The 20,425-nt window shown below is 42.7% G+C and overlaps 1 protein-coding gene across 4 annotated transcripts in view; it reads right to left on the bottom strand.

Moving 5' to 3' along the window:
* The window catches only part of LOC109643212 (desmoglein-2.1-like), a 44,190-nt gene that overhangs the window by 15,091 nt on the left and 8,674 nt on the right, over window positions 1-20,425 (bottom strand). For 3 of the 4 annotated variants that reach the window (XM_069522661.1, XM_069522663.1, XM_069522662.1), the window contains 4 exons: window positions 16,296-16,421; window positions 15,742-15,897; window positions 12,328-12,466; window positions 11,443-11,612 (listed from right to left, as the gene is read on the bottom strand). In XM_069522661.1, coding sequence (XP_069378762.1) covers window positions 11,443-11,612; window positions 12,328-12,466; window positions 15,742-15,897; window positions 16,296-16,421 — 591 coding nt within the window. Of the gene's footprint in view, window positions 1-11,442; window positions 11,613-12,327; window positions 12,467-15,741; window positions 15,898-16,295; window positions 16,422-20,425 lie in introns of those variants that run through there. The other variant, XM_069522664.1, reaches the window with a different exon arrangement.

The raw sequence follows: 20,425 nt of genomic DNA, 5'->3' as shown, positions 1-20,425 counted from the left end.
TGGAGTGAGCGGTTGCTGCTGTCTTGCAGAAGAGTCTGTTGGGGGATGGATAGGTGTCACTCCCTCAAATCTATTAAAGAACAGATTGAATTCTGAAGGCCCTCTTTTTTCATTCAGGCTGGCTTTTATGTCCTTAGTTACCCACGGCTTATTGTTGGGGTAACAACTGATGTTCCTGGTTGGGACGATGGTGTCCACACAGAAGTTGATATAACCGTTGATATAGCCCGTCGATGTCATCTCCATGGGGCTCACAAAGTGCCTGCCAGTCTGTCACCTGGAAGCAGCCCTGCAGTGTCTCATTGTCCTCATCTGTTCATCTCCTGACTGTCTTTGTTGTTGCTGGCAGTCTCTTGACAATAGGCACATAGCAAGGTGCTAAGGGTAAGGTGAACCAGGTTGTAATCTGACCTGCCCAGTGGGGGGAGGGGGGAAGAGCTGTATGCCTCTTAACATTAGCATACATCAGGTCTATTGTTCTTCCCTCTCTGGTGGGACAGCTCACAAATTGGGTGAAAGTGGGGAGTATAGAGTCCAGATTGACATGGTTGAAGTCACCCGAGATAGCAATGAATGCATTTGGGTGTTGAGTCTGTATTCGGGCTATTGCAGAATGAATTGTTTCACAGGCAGTGTTTGGGTTTGCAGAGGGAGGAACATAAACAGCCACCATGATAACGTGAGAAAACTCTCTTGGCAGATAATATGGACAGAGTCAGACAGCAAACAGTTCAGCATCCTGGCTGCAGATGCGCTCCTTCACGGTGATGTGTCTTGGGTTATACCACCAGCTGTTTACAAGAACGGCAAGCACCCATCCTTTGCACTTACCACTCTGAACGCTGTCTCTGTCCGCGCGCGCACTGTGTGGAAGCCCTTGATGGTGGTGTTGTCGTCGGGAACATCCTGGTGCAGCCATGTCTCCATAAAGCACATTAAACTACACTTACGATACTCCTTCTGACTTTGGGCCAGTGCAGTCAGCTCGTCCATCTTATTCCCCAGCGATCTCACGTTTCCCATGACAACGGAGGGAAAACTCGGCTTATAACTCTTCTCGATAAGTCTTCATTGTTTCACAGCCTCCCTTTTCCTCCGTAGTTTTTTGCTTCCTCTGCATCCCGTGTGTCCGTCTCAAGATTTCAGCCGGAATATTGTTGTCCGTGGTCACCGAAGGCGCTTCAGGTCGATCAGCTGATCCCTGTTGTAAACAATGCGGGCAGCATAGACTTGCTGCGCCGCTGTGCCGGTGTAGAGTTGTGTAGCAGCTAACAAAAACACCGAAATTCTAGCAAACCACATTATGATTCGATGTGAGGTATATGTGATCCCCACACTCGAAAAAAAAAATTAAAAAGAAAGTTAAGTCTAAGAAAAGTATAGAAAAAGTGGTTGGGTATCAGGAGTGCTCGTAACAGGCAGCACACGACTTCGCGCATGGGCACTGTTGACCGTGTTGACATTTGTAATCATTCAGAGGGTCAATCCAATTGTACATAGACCTTTTTCACTCATCTTGTCTGCTTTTTTTAATACATTCAGATTTGATTATTATGCTTCTGTATTGTGAATTAATGTTTCTGAGGCCTGTGCCGGTATACAACAAGTGTTCTAGTCTGTGTAGCTTCACTTGTGCTGCCTCAATAGCTCACCAATGGATCTTCGATTAATCAGAATCAGAATCAGAATCAGAATTCTTTTATTTGCCAGGTATGTTTGCACATACAGGAAATTGCCTTGGTGTCATTGGTGCACTACTTATGTACATAAAACAACAATATAAAAAACAACAATATATAAGAAATTGAATTAAGAAAAAAATAGAAAAAAATAAAATAAAATAAAATAAAATAAAATAAAGTAAAGTATATACATATATACAGTAACAGAGTAGTAATAAATTATAAATTATGTGCAGGGGGTGGGGTGTGGTGGGGTAGAGTCAGTGCGGTGCAGAGTCAGTGTGATGCAGGGGGCTTGTTTGTGAGCCCCACTGCCACGGGGAAAAAACTGTTCAGATGGCGAGAGGTTTTAGTCCTGATGGCCCGAAACCTTTTTCCGGAGGGAAGTCTCTGGAACAGGTGGTGACCGGGATGTGAAGGATCAGCAATGATCTTGCCTGCTCTCCTACTGGTCCAGGAGTGGAACAGGTCTAGGAGGGCTGGCAGGTCACAGCCGATGACCTTCTCAGCTGACCTCCGCTGCAGTCTGCCCTTGTCCTTGGCAGTGGAGGCAGCGAACCAGACAGTGATTGATGAGGTGAGGATGGACTCAATTATGGCTGTGTAGAATTCAACCATCACTTTCTGCGGCATGTTGAATTTCCTCAGTTGCCGCAGGAAGAAAATCCTCTGCTGGGCCTTCTTGGTGATGGAGGTGATGTTCTCCGCCCACCTCAAGTCCTGTGCAATGATGGTCCCCAGGAATCTGAAGGACTCCACTGTTTTAACTGGGGAGTTGCACAGGCTGAGGGGGGCAGTTTGGGCTGGGCTCCTCCTGAAGTCTGCCACCATCTCTACAGTTTTTAAAGCGTTCAGCTCCAGGTGGTTCTGGCTGCACCAGGAAGCCAGGCTGTTAACTTCCTCTCTGTAGGTGGCTTCGTCCCCATCGGTGATTAATCCGATGAGGGTCGTGTCGTCTGCAAACTTCAGGAGTTTGACAGAGGGATGGCTGGAGGTGCAGTTGTTGGTGTAGAGGGAGAACAGTAGAGGGGAGAGCACACAACCTTGTGGGGCTCCAGTGCTGATGGTCCGGGACTCAGAGACAAGCTTGCCCAGCCTCACGCGCTGCTTCCTGTCAGTCAGGAAGTTAGAGATCTACCTACAGGTGGGCTCAGGCACGCTCAGCTGTGTCAGCTTGTCACAGAGAAGAGCTGGGGCAATGGTGTTGAATGCGGAGCTGAAGTCCACAAACAGGATCCTGGCGTAGGTGCTGGGGGAGTCGAGGTGCTGGAGGATGAAGTGGAGTCCCATGTTGACTGCGTCGTCTACGGACCTGTTGGCTCTGTAGGCAAACTGCAGTGGGTCGAGGAGGTGGTTGGTTATTGTCTTGAGGTGGGTCAGCACGAGGCGCTCAAAGGTCTTCATTACTACAGAGGTCAGGGCGACAGGTCTGTAGTCATTAAGGCCTGTGATCCTCTGCTTCTTGGGAACGGGGATGATGGTGGATGTTTTGAGACAGGCGGGTACAACACATTCAGCCAGTGAGGTGTTAAAGATGTTCGTGAACACTGGAGAAAGCTGGTCTGCACAGTGCCTCAGTGTGGAGGGGGAGACAGCGTCGGGTCCAGGTGCCTTGCGGGGGTTCAACTTCTTCAGAAGCTTGTTTACATCTCTCTCCTGAATAGAGAGAGGTGTGATGGGGGGGAGGGGGGTTGAGTCTTTGTCTAGGCTGGGGTGAAGAGGTGTAATAGCTATGTGGGGGGGCTGGCTGATTAACCACTTCTCGAAACCTGTAATGCTCTTATTTGGAGAGTGCAGTGTACAGATTGCATTGATAACTGCTTTTGAATCATTTTCTTTTAACAGAAGGGCTTATAACTTGTTTGGGAAGTCGTGATCATAATAGTATCTCTAATAAGTCCTGTGCAAAATCAACTCTGCCTTTGCCACAATAGAGTGCTTTTATTTCGAAACGTATACAGAAAGTGTTGAAACCATTTATGTGTGTGATATAAATTCATCAAATAAACATTAAAACTCAGGTGAAAGATAATTTTCTCTGTTTGTTCTGCTGTGAACCACAATGTTTATCTGTCTATGTCACAAACATATTTACAACACTTCCCTGAACCCGTTTCAAAATAAAAGCACTGCATTTCACTTCCTCAATCTACTTATTTTTTGTAGCAGGGCTTTGATTGTTATCAACACACTGGAAAATGCGTGTCTTCGTACCGTAGAGTCCTGACATTTAGTTTTATATATAATCTGACTTGTATTGAGGGAATTGCAGGAAATAAACCAGCAGCTCCGCAGCTAGTAGTAGACACACAACATGTGTAAACAACAGACAATGACACACAACTGATCTGCGGTGCAACTGCAGCCAGTGAGTCCAGATAGTGTTCAGGCAGTGATGGGTTGGTGTCCACTTCTCTAGTGAGAAGAGTGTTGCACTTGAATTTCAGTTTAGTGGCGAAACTAATGCATGGGCCACTGGTGAAGCATTTTGTTGCTTCCCATATTGTTGGAGGGTTGTCACCTGACCTACTATTGAGTTCTATGAAATCACAGATTTCCGTTTTCATCTCCAATAGAAAATAGGTGTTGATGTTTAGAGGTGCGTTTAACTCTCTGATAGATTCATTTGGTTTCAGTCAGCACGTAGATAAACCAACTGATAACTTAAACCACACCTTAGACCTTATACTGACATATGGCATTGATGATGAGAATCTAGTAGTGTGTGATTCCAACCCTTTATTATCAGATCATTTCCTTCTCTCATTTGAATTTATGACTAGCAACTGTACTCAGATGAGTCAAAAATTCTCCCATAGTCGGCTACTTTGCGATAACAAAATTGATAAATTCAAGGAGATAATTCCCTCTATTCTGCAGCCATGTGTTAATGAAATGCGTGATAATCTTTTCAACCTCGCTCCTGCAGAACTTGACTACTTAGTGAATTATACAACCTCAGGACTTCAAACTGTCCTTGATAGTATTGCTCCTCTGAAAAAGAAGTTAATTCATCAGAGGAGGTTCACTCCATGGTTTACTTCTGAAACTCTGACCCTAAAACAGGCAACACGGAGGTTAGAGAGGAAGTAAGTCCTGGAGAAGTAGCCTTGAAGTGTATAAAAAAGCTCTTCAACGTGCCAGAACCTCATATTACTCTAGACTAATAGAGGACAATAAGAACAACCCCAGGTTTCTCTTCAGCACTGTAGCCAGGCTGACCAAGAGCCACAGCTCTATTGAACCAAAAATCCCATTTGATTCACTTCTTCACTGATAAAATTTAAACTATCAAAGAGAAAATTCACCTTTACTCCCCAAAAATTCAGTCACAAACTGTCAACTATGAAAAAAGTGTAGACCTAGACTCACGGTTAGATCAGTTCTCCCAGATAACCCTTTCACAGCTATCTTCTTTAGTCTCATCCTCTAAAACTTCAACCTGCTTGCTGGACCCCATCCCTACTCAGCTCTTTAAAGAGGCTTTCTTAGAAGTCGGCAGCACTGTACTGAATCTTATCAATGGCTCTTTATTAACTGGCTATGTACCACAAGCTTTTAAACTAGCAGTAATTAAGCCTCTGCTAAAGAAGCCTAGCTTAGACGCAGGTATCTTAGAAAATTACAGACCTATATCAAACCTCCCATTTTACTTCTAAACTTTTAGGAAGAGCCATTGCAAATCAGCTGCTGGATCACCTCCAGAGAAATGACCTGCAGGAGGCCTATCAGTCTGGATTTAGAATGCACCATAGTACAGAGTCAGCACTTTTAAAAGTTTCAAATGATATTCTTCTAGCCTCTGACCAGGGTCTTGTCTCCATGCTGGTCATGTTAGATCTCAGTGCTGCATTTGACACCATTGACCATAACATTCTCCTTCAAAGATTAGAGGAAGAGGTTGGAATTGGAGGGACAGCATTAAGCTGGTTTAGTTCTTATTTATCAAATAGATTCCACTTTGTTAGTGTTAATGATGAATACTCATCATACACTAAAGTTAATCATGGAGTCTCACAAGGTTCGGTTCTTGGTCCAATACTCTTTAATTTATAAGTTACCATTAGGCAATATTATTAGAAAACATAACATTCTTTTTCACTGCTATGCAGATGACACCCAATTATATTTATCTATGAAGCCAGTTGAACTGAACAATTTAATTCGATTTCAAAACTGTCTTAAAGACATCAAGGCCTGGATGACCCAGAATTTCTTATTGTTAAACACAGACAAAACTGAGTTCATCTCAGAGAACCACTGTCTAAATAGTCGGTTAACCTAGATGACATCCGCCTGGTTCCGAACTCCACTGTGAAGAACCTAGGAGTTATCATTGATGAAGATCTGTCATTTACCCAACAACAAATCTCCAGACTAGCTTTCTTTCATCTGCGTAATATAAAGAGAATCAGACACATCCTGTCAAAACAGGATTCTGAAAAACTGATTCATGCCTTTATTACGTCTAGGCTAGACTACTGCAACTCCCTATTATCAGGGTGTCCCAGCAGATCCTTAAGGACCCTTCAGCTAGTGCGGAATGCTGCTGCACGAGTACTGACAGGAACCAGAAGACGGGATCACATTACTCCTGTCTTAGCTTCACTTCACTGGCTCCCTGTTCAACAGAGGATGGATTTCCAAATCCTCCTACTAACTTATAAGGCCCTCAACAATCAGGCCCCATCCTATTTTAAAGAGCTCTTAACCCCTTACTGCCCCCACAGACCACTTCGCTCCCTAAACTCTGGACTCCTTGTAGTGCCTAGAGTTACTAAGAGTAGAATGGGTGGTAGAACATTTAGTTACCAAGCTCCTCTCCTTTGGAACCAGCTCTCACTCTCAGTGAGGGAGGCAGACACGGTCGCTACATTTAAGGCTACACTTAAAACCTTCCTTTTTGATAAAGCTTTTAGCTCAACCCTGAACCATAGTCATCCATAGCTATGCTGCTATAGGCCTACACTGCTGGGGGATCACCCATCAGGCACCAGAAACAAGCACCTTCTCTCTTCTTCACTCTCTGCCTGGTTTATTTTGTTATATCTTATTACATATCTCTAACTCCTAGGGTCTTCTCCTCCCCTCCTTGGTCCATACTGTGCAGCTCTCTGGAGCCCGTTCTGGCTCGGGTCCTGATGAGGGATGGACCTAGTGAGGTCGCCGGTCTGTTCGCAGGGCTGAGATGGAGGGTCACGCAACCACCAGCACTCTCACCTGAGTACCTCTCACCTTTGGAGCCATGGGACCATGAGGGAGGCAGGAGTGCCCGGGGGGACCATGCGAACTTCCATGTGGAGATTCCCAGGCTGGATTCAAGTCCTTGACCTGACACTGTGACTCAACCCCCCCCTTTATTTCCTTTTGTTCCCCTATATTACTTGTTCTTTCTCCATCACCCCAACCGTTCCTGGCAGAGGCCGTCCACACCAAGCCCGGTTCTGCCGGAGGTTTCTTCCACCTGGGAGTTTTTCCTCCCTGCTGTTGCTCATGCTTGCTCGGTTTGGAACAAGTTGGATTTTGTGTTTGTTAAGATCTTGGACTTTTGTGCAGCACCCTGAGAAAACTGTTTGTTGTGATACCGTGCTATATAAATAAACTTGATTTGATTTGATAAGCAGTGCATCATTAAATCTCCATCTACATGATTTAGGACAGTGATTCTCAACTGGTGGGTCGCGGACCCATTTTCAGTGGGTCGCAGGCCTTTACCGGGGCAATAAAAAATGTTAAAAAAAAAATAGAAATATGTGCTTTTATTTTGAAGAGGATTTTTATGCAGCGGAGTGCCGTCTATTCACACTACAGTAGTTGGCGATAATGCCCTGTAATGCTTATTGACACCCGCCATTTCACAGCATAGAAGACGACTAGCAAAGTTTGTTTTTAAAAGTGAATTGAGCATGGCGAAACGTAAATACGACACCGAATATATTAAGTATGGATTCTCCTACATTGAGGACAACAAAGGACAAAAACCTCAGTGAGTTTTGTGCAGCAAGGTGTTGGCACAAGAAAGGATGAAGCCTTCAAAACTCAAGCGGAATCTGGAGTCAGCTGGTGGAGCTGTCATGTGACCGCACGCTGAAAAAGAAATTCACAGAGGTAAGCCTCTCCCATTTCTGGTGCAGCACTGTGATGAGCGGGTATCCTTCCCTTGCCACTCGAGCAGTAAAAATCCTCCTACCATTCAGGACTATCTATCTCTGAGTGTGGCTTCTCAGCTCTGGTTGAGCTGAAGACAAAACACAGAAACAGACTGGACATTGAACATGACCTCAGAGGCACTTTGTCGACTATAACTCCAGACTTTGAGACTTTTGTGAGGACCAAAAAACATCCCCAGTTCTCCCATTAACTCCTCCAAACTCAGGTCTATGATGTCAGTAAGGTTGAAGTTAGTGCTGCTTAATTTTCTTCAAAGCACAATGTTTGTCAGTATTTACCAACTGATAAGGTAAAGAAGAAAAGTAAATTTTGTATACTTGAATCTTTTTGAATTGCACTTTTTGTTAAATTTATTTTGAGTTTGTGGATAAAAACTGAAGAAACTGAATTTATTCCATAGACCACTGTTGGTTGTCATATTTGCACTTTTTATTTTATTTTTAATTTAATTATTGCCAGAATAAGTGACTGAATAAACTTTCAGAGGACAGTTACTGAAGTGTTACTGAATGTTATGTTAAATCAATTTGAAAAGTTGAAATTTTTCTTTGATTTGGGTTGCAGCTTGTCATTAAGGGGTGATGGTGGGTCCTGAAGCCAGACCAGTTGAGAACCACTGCTTTAGGATAGTCCACGTTTGGTGCTAGAATACAGAACACGGGGATTATTCAGAAATGAAGAGAGGGAGAATGTTAATGTGGGGTAAGTTCTTAATGAGGAATGGGCCAACAAAGATATAATCAATCATGGACGAGGTGCCGTGCCTGCAAAAATACAGTGAGGGTCTACATAGTGTGATAAAGGAAAGAAGTTTTCTTCATAAACATTAGGTACATAGCTAGATCTGTGTTATACTTTGACATTAAAATTTTTGTTGAGCCCTTCTGTGATGTTTCCCATTGGGATTTGGGACTTCTAATCCATACTGGGTGCAGATGTTCCTGTACACTATTCTAGCAGCTTGGTTGTGCCTTTCCATATACACTGTTCCAGCTTGCATCATACACCCTGCTTATTGGGGTGGTATGGTATTGATGTGGGAAACCCTGGCCTCTATGGCTCTTGTTCGTAGGGCCTGTTCCCGTGCGGCCATGATTAGCGCCTCTGAGCTGTCTGTCAAAAATGCTTTCTCAAGCCATTAGCAGGTTTTCTTGATATCAGCCACTTCCTCTGGCAGTGGTACATGGCATGTAGGGGCTTGTCCATCCATGTTGTTTGCTCCTTGTATTTTTCACCTTCATTGGGTTTCTGCTGTCTGAGGCATTCACTGATCAGCTTATCATTTAGGGCCATTTTATTTCTTCTTTCCCCTTCATGTATAGGGGGTGCTGGGGTGCAGGGTGCTGGACTAGGGGTGAAACCCTTCATGCATGGTGAGGAGCTTTCTTGTCTTGATATCTGTGGCTTCTATCTCCTCCTTTTGCCAGTTAATGATGCCAGCTGGGTATGATGACTCATAGTGCATACGTGTTGATGGCTTGGATGTTGTTCATTCATCAGACTTTTCAGGACTTGCAACATGGCGCCCCCTGTGGCAGAGGTGTTTGTTTTGCTCTCCCGACAGCAACATAACTTTATATACTTTTTACAGTTTCTTTATATCATAAATGCATGGTTCATCCATGCAACCATACAATACAGGTGTGTGTGTGTGTGTGTATGTAAACAACCGATGGTGCAGGGATGTACAAACTGTTAGAAAACACTGTTCACCGGACATTGAGCTGGTAGCGGTGGAGCGCAGGCCCTACTATCTCCCACAGAAGTTCAGTGCTGTTTTCATCTTTACATTCCACCACGAGTGGATCATGCGGCTGCGCTGTCAACGCCATCAGCAAGCAGGAGGCTGCACACCCTGACGCTGTGCTCATCGTTGCTGGTGAGCCCTACACATAGCCCTCACACACCTAGACACCCAAACACTTATGCTGTTTGTTGATTTTAGCTCTGCTTTTAACACAGGCTTTCGGAGAAGCTGCTGTCACTCGGCTTGACACCTTCCCTCTCTGGCTGGGTGATGGACTCCCTGTCTGGCAGGCCACAGTCGGTGAGGGTGGGGGGGGGGGCAGATATTGGGCATCAGGACTGTGAGCACAGGAACCCCCCAAGGCTGTGTTCTCAGTCCACTCCTGCACACTCTATTAACGTATGACTGTGTGGCCTCCCAGCCTGGCACCAGCATCATACAGTTTGCTGATGACACCACAGTCATCGGGCTGGTGACAGATGGGGAGGAGACGTCGTATAGGAGGGAAGTGGCAGGGCTGGTTGCATGGTGTCAGATCAATAGCCTCTCTTTAAACGCTGAGAAGACTAAAGCCTAGTTTATGCTTCTGCGTCACGTCGACGCCGTAGCTACGCCGTAGCTACGGCGTAGACGCAGACCCCTACGCCGTAGCCTGACGTGCGCCTCCCAAAAATCCTAACTACGCGGACGTCGACGGGGACCGTAAGCGCTGTGATTGGTCCACTCAGAACGTAAGTTCCGGCAGTTGCTTTTCCGGTCTTTCTTCCTCGTCGTAAAAAACACCTCCGCAAACGTTTTCTTGGTAGCTTGCGCTTCAACATTTGCAATATAAGCATTTGTTCTTCAATATTGATGAGCTTCAACAACAAAAACAGCTGCTCCACCTCGGTCGCCATTGTTTACTGTTGTTTACTTTACGGAAGAAAAAGCGAGGATTCGGCTATAACCACACAAACACACCGCTACACCCCCTAGCGGCATGGCGGTGAATTGCAGAGCAACGCGTTCCCTCGACGCAGAACTTCGAATGCTCAACGACCTACGGCGTAGGTACGGCGTAGACGTGACGCAGAAGCATAAACTAGGCTTAAGGAGATGATTATTGACCCCAGGAAGAGGCGACAGCAGCACACTCCACTGTTCATAGGTGACACTGAGGTAGAGAGCGTTAAGAATTTCAAATTCTTGGGGACACACCTCAGTGAAGACTTCAGCTGGTCACATAACACCCACGGGCTCTTCAAGAAAGGGCAGCAGAGACTGTACTTCCTAAGGAGACTGAGGAAGTTTGGCATGTCAGCCAAGATCCTCAGCAACTTCTACAGAGGTGCAGTCAAGAGTGTCATAGCCAATGCCATCACAGTGTAGCATGGCAGTTGCACTGTGCAGAACAGGAAGGCTCTGCAACAGCTGATAAAAACAGCACAGCACATCACCGGGGCAGCCTTCCCACCACCACAAGGACCATCAGGAGGGCCCAAAACATTACAAAAGACAATACCCACCCCCAACACAGCCTGTCCACACTCCTGCCTTCAGGAAGGCGCTACAGGAGTGTCAAAGCAAGGACGACACGCCTGACAAACAGTTTCTTCCCACAGGTTATCAGACTGTCAAATAAAACTTTGAACTCTTAATTATCAACCTTGTAAACAATGGTTGACACACTTTTCCTTCACCTTGTGTAGCTCAGATGACAACTTACAGTTTGAAAATATACAAGTAGGCTTTTTTTTTCATGAGAAATGAAATTTAGTCATTCAATTTACATATCAGAACATTCAAAGAGAAAAAAAACAAATTTTGACAATCAGGACGGTGCCCTGTTGTATGTACACTCACCTCTCTGTCCAGTGTAGGCTGTTGGACATACAGTTTGCCTGTGTTTTCATCAATAGTGAACATATGACCTGCGTCATTTGGCTCCTGACTGACGATGCTGTAGGAGATCTCTGAATTAATTGTTCCAGCTTTGTCATCATCCTTTCCCTCAATCTGCATTACAAAGGTTCCTACATTGGATTACAAGAAGACAAGACTAGTTTAGTAGAATCTATCAAGTCAGTGTTTAATGGACTTGTTCATCGGGCAATCATATACACTATATCAAGACTGTTTAGAGCTACTAAATAGACATTGTAGTCTTATTATTAAGCCATGGTATGTGGTATCAACCTCAGCGCTGGCAGTAAATGGGACAAGGGTCCCAGCAAAGCATCAACCCCACAACTGTTCAGTGCTATCATCTGGCTGCTTTTTGTTCATCTGCTGAGCACAAAATGTGTTTGGGGTTTTTTTGAAAGAAAAGGGATAATGACTAGGCTGTTTTAAACAAAATAACTAATGATGTCTTCTTATGGGTCACTGAATTCTCTGAATGCATAAAAATTACAAAATGATTAAATAATCTGTTGTCACAAATCCTATACCTGTTAAAGAACCTAAAAACTTAGAAATAATAAATATGAAATGACATGAAAAATACACAGTTAAAAGTAGCAAAAACATCTTCAGGTTTGATGAATTCAAAATGTAATAATAATATCCTTTACTAATCTCTTGTTGCACCAGCATGGGTGTAGTTTGATCATAATCAAAAACTGCTAATAAGAAATATTCAAATTAATTTATTTGACGTTACATTATAAGTGGCAGGTGTTCATGTAGGATCCACCATTCACAACAAGAGACAAAAAGAGAAAACTGTTGTTTAAAGTCTTGTATTACCTGTTTTGCTTGATTCTGTGATGTTCCCAGTATGCAGCTCAAAATACGGAGCATTATCATTCAGGTCCAGGACTGTAACTGACAGTGGGATGTTGTCTTCGGCTAAGGTTCCATTATTGTATTTAGCAATTCCTGTTAGCTGCATGAGTTGGAGAATATGAAACAAAATTAGACTGTTTGCTGTTGCACTTTATGATGTAGATGTAAATCTGATTTTCATCTGGAAAGGTATGTTTAGATGCTTGTTTAAATAAATGATTTATTGCAAAAAATCTCATTGCACAAGATGTTATAGCTATAGTGAAGAGAGCTACAGGTTTATGGGCACATAAACTCATGGAAGGTTGTTTCACAGTAGGTACCTAAACAACTGTTGGTGCGATCCCAGTCTCCATGCTGAGCATTAGAACACTTTTATAGATATGTAGCATGAGAGAACCATTCAAAATTCTTACAGTAGTTTCCTCTTAATAGACAGTACTATGACATGTGCACTAGATGCCATTTTTACCAACCTGCATATCCTATCTCTCATTATGCAGGCTGTCACGTGATGAACATTTGCAAGACACTTAAGTAACCTCTGTTGTTACTTCACCCTCTTGGATTGAAGCAGTTAGGCTGTGGAACAAGTTGGATTTTGTCTTTTTTAAGATCTTGGACTTTTGTGCAGCACACTGAGACAACTGTTTGCTGTGATACTGTGCTATATAAATAAATTTGATTGATTGATTGAAATAGAATCAGGTTTACTATCACTTCATAACATACAACAGCAACGGACAAGGTGGCGCAGCAGAACTGTGTGGCTTGGAAGGAAATGCTGACGCAGGGGCCGGGTGGTGTTGAGATTGAGCATAACCCAGAGAGTAACTAAGTAGTATTCTTCACTCTTTGACTGACTGTTAGGCCTGGCATTGGACTGTGGCATCGCCATTTTCTTAAAGTGATGTTTATTGGTTGCTCTGCCTTAAGCGATGTATTTTGGAAATGTGTCTTTTGTGTATGTATAATTGCATGAGCAGACATGTATGTGGAAGACTGACCAAATTGTATGCCTAAAATAGCAACTTTAAGGTTTACGATAATGGCTTAAGAGGCTTGAATTTTATGGCCTCGAGAAAGCACAACTTTATGGCATCTCTAGTTATCTCTGATTGGGATCTCACACCTGGGGTCTCACTGGGGGTGAGAGTGAAACTACAGGAGGGTAATAAATACACAGTAAGATTCCTTTTTATTGTCCCACAACCATGCACACATAGCACCTCTGCATTTAACCCATCCATGTGAAGACAGCACACACGGAACGCAATACACACAGTGACCACACTGTGGAGGGAGGCCATGAAAAGCTGTTACCACACAGAACAGTGGGCAGCCATGAAGGCGCCCGGGGAGCAATTGGGGGGTTTGGTGACTTGCTTGAGGTCACCTGTTTTTTTAACACATTGTATCTGAGACTTATTTCTATTTTACATTCTTAATTTTTACTACAGTGGTAATTCTGCTAATATCAAAGAGAACCTCACACATTATGTGACAAACACATCCAACATGTCATATTAGTCATTCAGAGACTCTTGCAGAAGTTATTTTGGAAAGCAGAAAGTTATTTTGGAAAGCAGAAACATATAACCTCTGCCAGTTGTTTTGGCTTCATAATCTAGTAGGGGCAGGTTAAGACTGATCCAGCTAAGGTGCGGGCTGTAGCGGATTGGCCGAGACCCATGACTAAGAAGCAGCACCAGCAGTTCTTGGTTTGGTTTATGTCTACAGGAGGTTTTCCAAACCTACAGTAGTGTGGCTGCTCTCCTTACAGCACTCACGTTGCCAGCAGCTTTTACCACACTAAAGGAGATATTCACCTCTGCACCGGTACTTTCCCATCCTGACCCCTAACTGCAGTTTGTAGTGTAAGTGAACGCCTCTGATTATGAATTGTGAGTGACACTGTCCCAGCGTTCACCTAAAGGTCATAAGATGCATTCCCAGCGTCTATCCCATGCAGATCAAAACTATGACATGGCCAATTGTAAGCTGTTCGTGATGGTTCTGGCACTAGAGAAGTGGAGGCACTGGCTGGTAGGAGCTGAGCATCTCTTTATCATTTGGTCTAATCACAAGAACCTCTCTTACCTTCCAACTGGTTAATTCCCCTGAGCCAAATTCCTAGGAAGATTTAACTTCACCCTCACATAAAGGCCCAGAACTAGAAACCTTAAGCCTAGTGCTCTCTCTTACAGGCAGCGCCTGAAAAAGACAGCTCCAAGCCAAATCCTCCCACCAGGCACCTGCATGTTCGCTGTACCCTCTGCCTATCCCCAGGCATCCTTGGCCCCAAATAGGATATTGTTTCGAGCCAGATTCCATAGTTCTCATCGCAGGTATGGGAAGCATTTTGTAACGCTCAGGGTGCAACCGCCAGTTTTATCCTCTGGTTATATTTTTGATATATTTATAATTGTTGCCTTATGATTTCCTTGGTTTGTAAGTTTTCTTTCTGTTTTTTTTCGTCAGATTTGCACTAAACTTTAAAGATATTGAATGCACCGAGGGAACTATGGATTATTCCCCAATGTTACAGAACAGCACACTTAAAACACAAAGCTAGTTTACAAATGCTAGTTTACTAGTTTACAAATGAGAATATTCCCCACGAACCCTCCACCCTGGTGCGATTTTTTTTTTCCCCTCACAAATGTATTTTATATTGTCTCTGTACTAGTCCTGTTGGATCTTAGAGCAGCATTTGACACCATAGATCATAAGATCCTGTTACAGAGACTAGAACAACATATAGGGATCAGAAGAACTGCACTAGACTGGTTTAAATCATATTTATCAGATAGATTTCAATTTGTTAACGTCAACAATGACCCCTCCATGCACATGCAAGTTAGTCATGGAGTTCCACAAGGTTCTGTCCTTGGACCGATACTTTTCATCTTATATATGCTCCCCTTAAGCAACATCATGAGAAAGCACCCCATACACTACCATTGTTACGCATTTTTCATTAATATAGGACTAGATGGTGAATATCCCATGTGATATCAGTTTATGTGTGAAGAGTTACAGAGAGAAGCAGACACACACACACACACACACACACACACACACACACACATACTTCTGTAGACAGAAGTGCTTCCTGCAGATTATGAGACAATCTAGTGTTTTAACATCATTGTTGCAGAAAGGGATATTCACATTTTGTTCTATGTTCTAAAATTGCCAGAAATTAATGTTGTATTTCATTCAAAATCTAGGCAGCACTTACTGTATAACATGATCTCTGTTTGAGGCTGAAGCTTTATGTGAATAAGGGTGTTAGAATTAATTCCCCCCAACAGTCTTCAACAGGTTACAGGACACTTATTAGGCTGGGAACCCATTAAAAGAAAGACTTACATTGAATGATGGGTATTTCTCCCGGTCCAAAATACCTGTAATGGATACAAAGCCAGTGTAGTGGTCTACCACAAAGAGGTTGAAGGGTGGTTTGTCAGCTCCTGGCCCAGAGAGATAATACTCTACCTCTGTATCTTTGTCTTTATCAGAGCGAATCTTACAGGAGAAAACAGAGGAAGAAACAAGACATTTTAATGAATGAAACACTCAGCTAGACGGAACTGGGAAAAGCCATTACCTTGAATGTGACATCATAATTTTGTCTCTCTCAGTGACAACACATACATTCATGGACAGACTGTCAGATATTAGGTCAACAACAGGAAGAGTCATAGAGCCAGTCTTCCATTTCGAAGTGTCCTTGGGCAAGCTATTGATCTCTAAATTGCTCTGCCGTTCTCACAGAAAATGTGTTGCAGACACATGCACTCTATTAATGAGTGTGAATGAACGAATGGTAAAAAAAGAACTGTTCTATAAAGTACTTTGAGTGGTGAAGACTAAAAATGCACTATATAAAAACCATTTCTTTTAATGATCAACTGTCAAATGACCTTGGCAATAAATTCCCTTTGGGTGTAGTCAGTGTTCTCTAGCAGCTTGGCAGGAGGAAGGATCCAGTCTCTCTTCCTTCTCTTTTGTGTCTGTGGCCTCTTCTGTCTTGCCTTAGCACTGAGGATCTGAAAAAGACAGCAGATGTACTGGTTAAAATGTTTCTCTTCCAACATTACTTTTTAAAATCATTTTTGATGGTTCCAAATTAAACTGAAGGGATTATAGATAATGACAAATAGAAAAATTTAAGATTTTTAAAAGGTGCATCTTTAAAAAGTGCTTAATTTTAACTTCTTTTTGTTGACTCTTTTCTTCTCACTTTACAAGTTTAACAAATTTTCTAACAATCTTAATACATCTTAATAACTGAAAGCTTTAACACCTGCTGTCCAATTCCTTGAGGGGTTAGGGTCTGTTCTAGACATGTCTATTTTTGAATGAGCTGTTTGCTTGCGGTACTCCTGGATTTAGCTTTCTGTCTGAAACTGTAAAAGCCTGAAGCTGCTCCACCACTGCTACACAAGGAGTTGTTTATTCAAAGTAAGGTGAGGCTTGTGAGACAATAAGTTGTCATTGCTGTCGTCCTGATAACACCCATTGTCGTGAATCTTCTGCTGTCGTGTTCAACTTCACTTGGATTTAAGAGTCCCAGCAGCTACTACAGAACACTCCTTCCTTGTTAATTCAAATTTTAGCATTTTTAGCATAATGCCTGTCGAGATTGCATAACATTAGACACTGGACTTCGATATGCCTGTGGCAGTAGACCATGCCACGGGGTTCCCACCACGACAGCCAGAGACAAACCTGTCCAACCATTCCGTGCTCAGCAACATCTTTTATTTGCACTCAACAGAACTGACAAAATATTAACTTAAAGGGTCAAGCACTTTCTGCTGGACCATTAGCTTCAGTCTCTCTTCCCCAGTGTGTGTTCTTTCGAGGCAGCTCAGCTGCTGCCTTTTCAAGTCTGAGGATCAATCAGCTAACAGCTCTCACCTGTGCTGACTGATCCTCTGTGGTGCAGGTGAAGGTGCTCTCTCCGCCCCTTCACCTCCACAATGCCATTAACAATACACATAGGCAACTCGACTCAAGTGTGAAGGCAAAAAACAGAGATATTGAGATGTGTGAGCCACATATAGAGACAGACAGAGATTGATTGAGTGACTGATTTGGCAGGTTTGGGCATGGGCATGGTTTCTCCCTGCAGGTCTGGAGTACCTGCAGTTCGTTCTCCACCAATCACCTGGTGCAGTATAAGAATCCTGTTTTTCATTCCGCTCTAGGCCATATTATACGTGGTAGTGCCTTCTGTATTGTCTCACTTCTGCTACTGTGTGTGTGCATTCCAGTCTGTTGATTCTCCATGTCTCTGCCTGCCTAAGGGTTTTACCTGCCTGCTGGTTAGTTTACACGCCGTTCCGCCCTACCTGAATCCTGCCTGCCTGTTTCCTGCCTGGATATCATCTTAGACATAATAGATAGCTTGCCGTTGACGTTCCAATTGGTGTTAACAGACATCTGTGTCTTCAGACTAGAATATGCTGACAATAACAACTGCATGGGTAAAAACATTCTCTTTGGCCTAATTCGGGGCCTATAGCATTTGTGGGTGTTATCTTGGAGTTTAAAGTCTCTTCACTAGCATGAGTTCGGCAGAATCTGAGACCGACTCAGGCACTTCTGATGTACTTTAAGATTGTCTCTAATTCTCCTTGGCCAAGCATCAATAAATATCACAACATAAGACATCAGAGGCTCATGAAACTTTCTTCCCTCCTGACCTCACCATTGACCATTGATTCCAGAAATTTCTCCACAACATTTACCATTCATAAATGATTGGGATCTTGTATGCATTTTGTTTTGTTAATGTGACATCAAGGGATATATAATGTGGGAGGGATAAAAAGATAAAGGAACAAAAAAGGTCAGAATGGAAGTCCTCTCTGTCATACTGCAATGTTAAGTTGTTGTCTGTGAAATTGCTTCCAATAAAGAAAGTTAATAAAAATAATAAATGATTGGGAAACATTAATGAATTATGTATTTACATTTATAAATGGTCTCTATACGATTTATAAATGGTTTATATGCTGTTTATAGATTATGGTTAAACATTAATAAACTATCTGTTTACCATTTTAAAATGGTCTCTAAACTATTTATAAATGGTCTATATGCTGTTTATAAATGATGGTTAAACATTAATAAGCTAACTGTTTACCATTTATAAATGGTCTATTTACCATTTATAACTGATGGTTATTGTAAAGTGTTACCTTACTTTTTTTTACTGGCCCTAAAAACCTCAGAATGAAAATGTATTTGATCACATGGTTACTTTGAATGGTATTACCTTTGCCACCAGTTTTACTGACGGATCTTGTAGAAAAGGCTGAAATCTTCATAGTCATTAAGTATAAAATCTATAAACAATACCAATGCCCACAGCACTAAGATTTGTCAGATGGAATCTATGTGGCATTAACTCACTCGCAAAAACAACTGTCTAATAAACCAAATTATCAGACAGTAAAAACAAGAAATAAAAAATGCAGCATTCAATCAAATATACTTCGCCATATACAAATCCAAAAAAGGCCTCTCAATTCTGATTGGAAAAACACCCACAAATCCACAAAAATCCCATAACAGAAGGATGCTATATCATTATAAATTGAACAATTAATAACATCAGTCTAACAATTACATCTAATCTGTGGCCCAAATGCAGAACACCCAACATTCTATCATGATTTTTTTACAGCATTGCAAGATTTCTCAACATCATCCATAATCATAGGGGGGTGACTTTAATATAGTTGTCAACCCAGCAGAAGACAGTTCAACAAACTCACATCATACCAAAAACTGGCACTCAATATACACAATAACAATAATACACAATGGATCTCAGTCTTGGCAATACTTGGAGCCTACAAAACCCATCAGCCAGGGAATACACTTGTTTCCCCAATCAATCATTTCCATGCTTTTCTACTTCCTGACAAACAACCCCAATCAACTTCATATTGCACCACAAAACAGAAACTAAAACTAATGAAAGATGGCAATTCAAGATAAAATGTTAAAAAATAAAGCACGCAGAATTTTACAAATATTTTTGGCAAACTCTATCACCACTGATCACCAGAATGGCAGACACGATCAAAAAGGCAAATTCATTTCTTATAACAAACCTGACAAAATGTGGCTTCAGAGAATAATTTATTCAAAGGATCAAAACATTTTTACAAGACAGGCAGTAATCATGACCAAGTTTGTGAAATACATCTTGTGATGCACCTGGACACATCGTCAGTGATGTTACCTGGGGTCATTGGGTGTTTCGGGTCTTTCACCAATCAGACATCCTTACCTAGGCGACCCAGCCGGGATTGATCGAGCCCCAGCTTGTGTTCAGGTAGCGCTACTCCACCCACTGCTCCTCTCTCCTGATCCACAGCCATCTTGATGCTGATGTTGATTGCTTCTGCATTCTTCTACTAGCTCAGCAAGGAGTGTTGCTGCTACCAAGTCTGCGCCCACCAGCACCTGTGCCTTAACTGCAACATCCATGGCCTGTGCTGCTCTCCACTTCCATCCTGTCATGACCGCCATACCAGCCTGGGTGATTTTTTGGTCACAGGACTCTCTGCATTGCAGCATCTCCCTTATTCGGGTCATCATGAACTGCTGCTCAGACTCTGAGGCAGACCCAGCTACTTCCCAAGGAACTTAATGACTCTCCTCTAAAAGTCCTCAACTCTAGAGATTGGGACCTCATAGACCAAGACGGGCCAGAAAATCCAAGGGAGGATGCCATGTTGGTAAATCCAGGTAAAACCTGCCAGGTAGGCCCGACTTGTCCACTGCAGGCATCCAGCTCATGGTTAGTCGCTTGAGTGGATGCTTTGTCTTTTTAATGTTAATAAATCATTGTTTATTTAAATGGTTATTGCGTGGACCTCCCTTATTTGTTGTGCTCTCAAATGATCTGGGCATAACAATAGCAATAACACAACATATAAGATAAGCATATATGCAGAAGAGGTACTTCTATTCCTACAAAACCCCAATAAATCAATCAAAGATTAAGAATCATCTTAATGAAATATCTCTG

This window comes from Paralichthys olivaceus, chromosome 3, assembly GCF_024713975.1.
Source record: "Paralichthys olivaceus isolate ysfri-2021 chromosome 3, ASM2471397v2, whole genome shotgun sequence".
Classification (NCBI taxonomy): Eukaryota; Metazoa; Chordata; class Actinopteri; order Pleuronectiformes; family Paralichthyidae; genus Paralichthys; species Paralichthys olivaceus.
The sequence above is the reverse complement of the archived record's forward strand: the minus strand, read 5'-3'. Positions and strand labels throughout refer to the sequence as shown.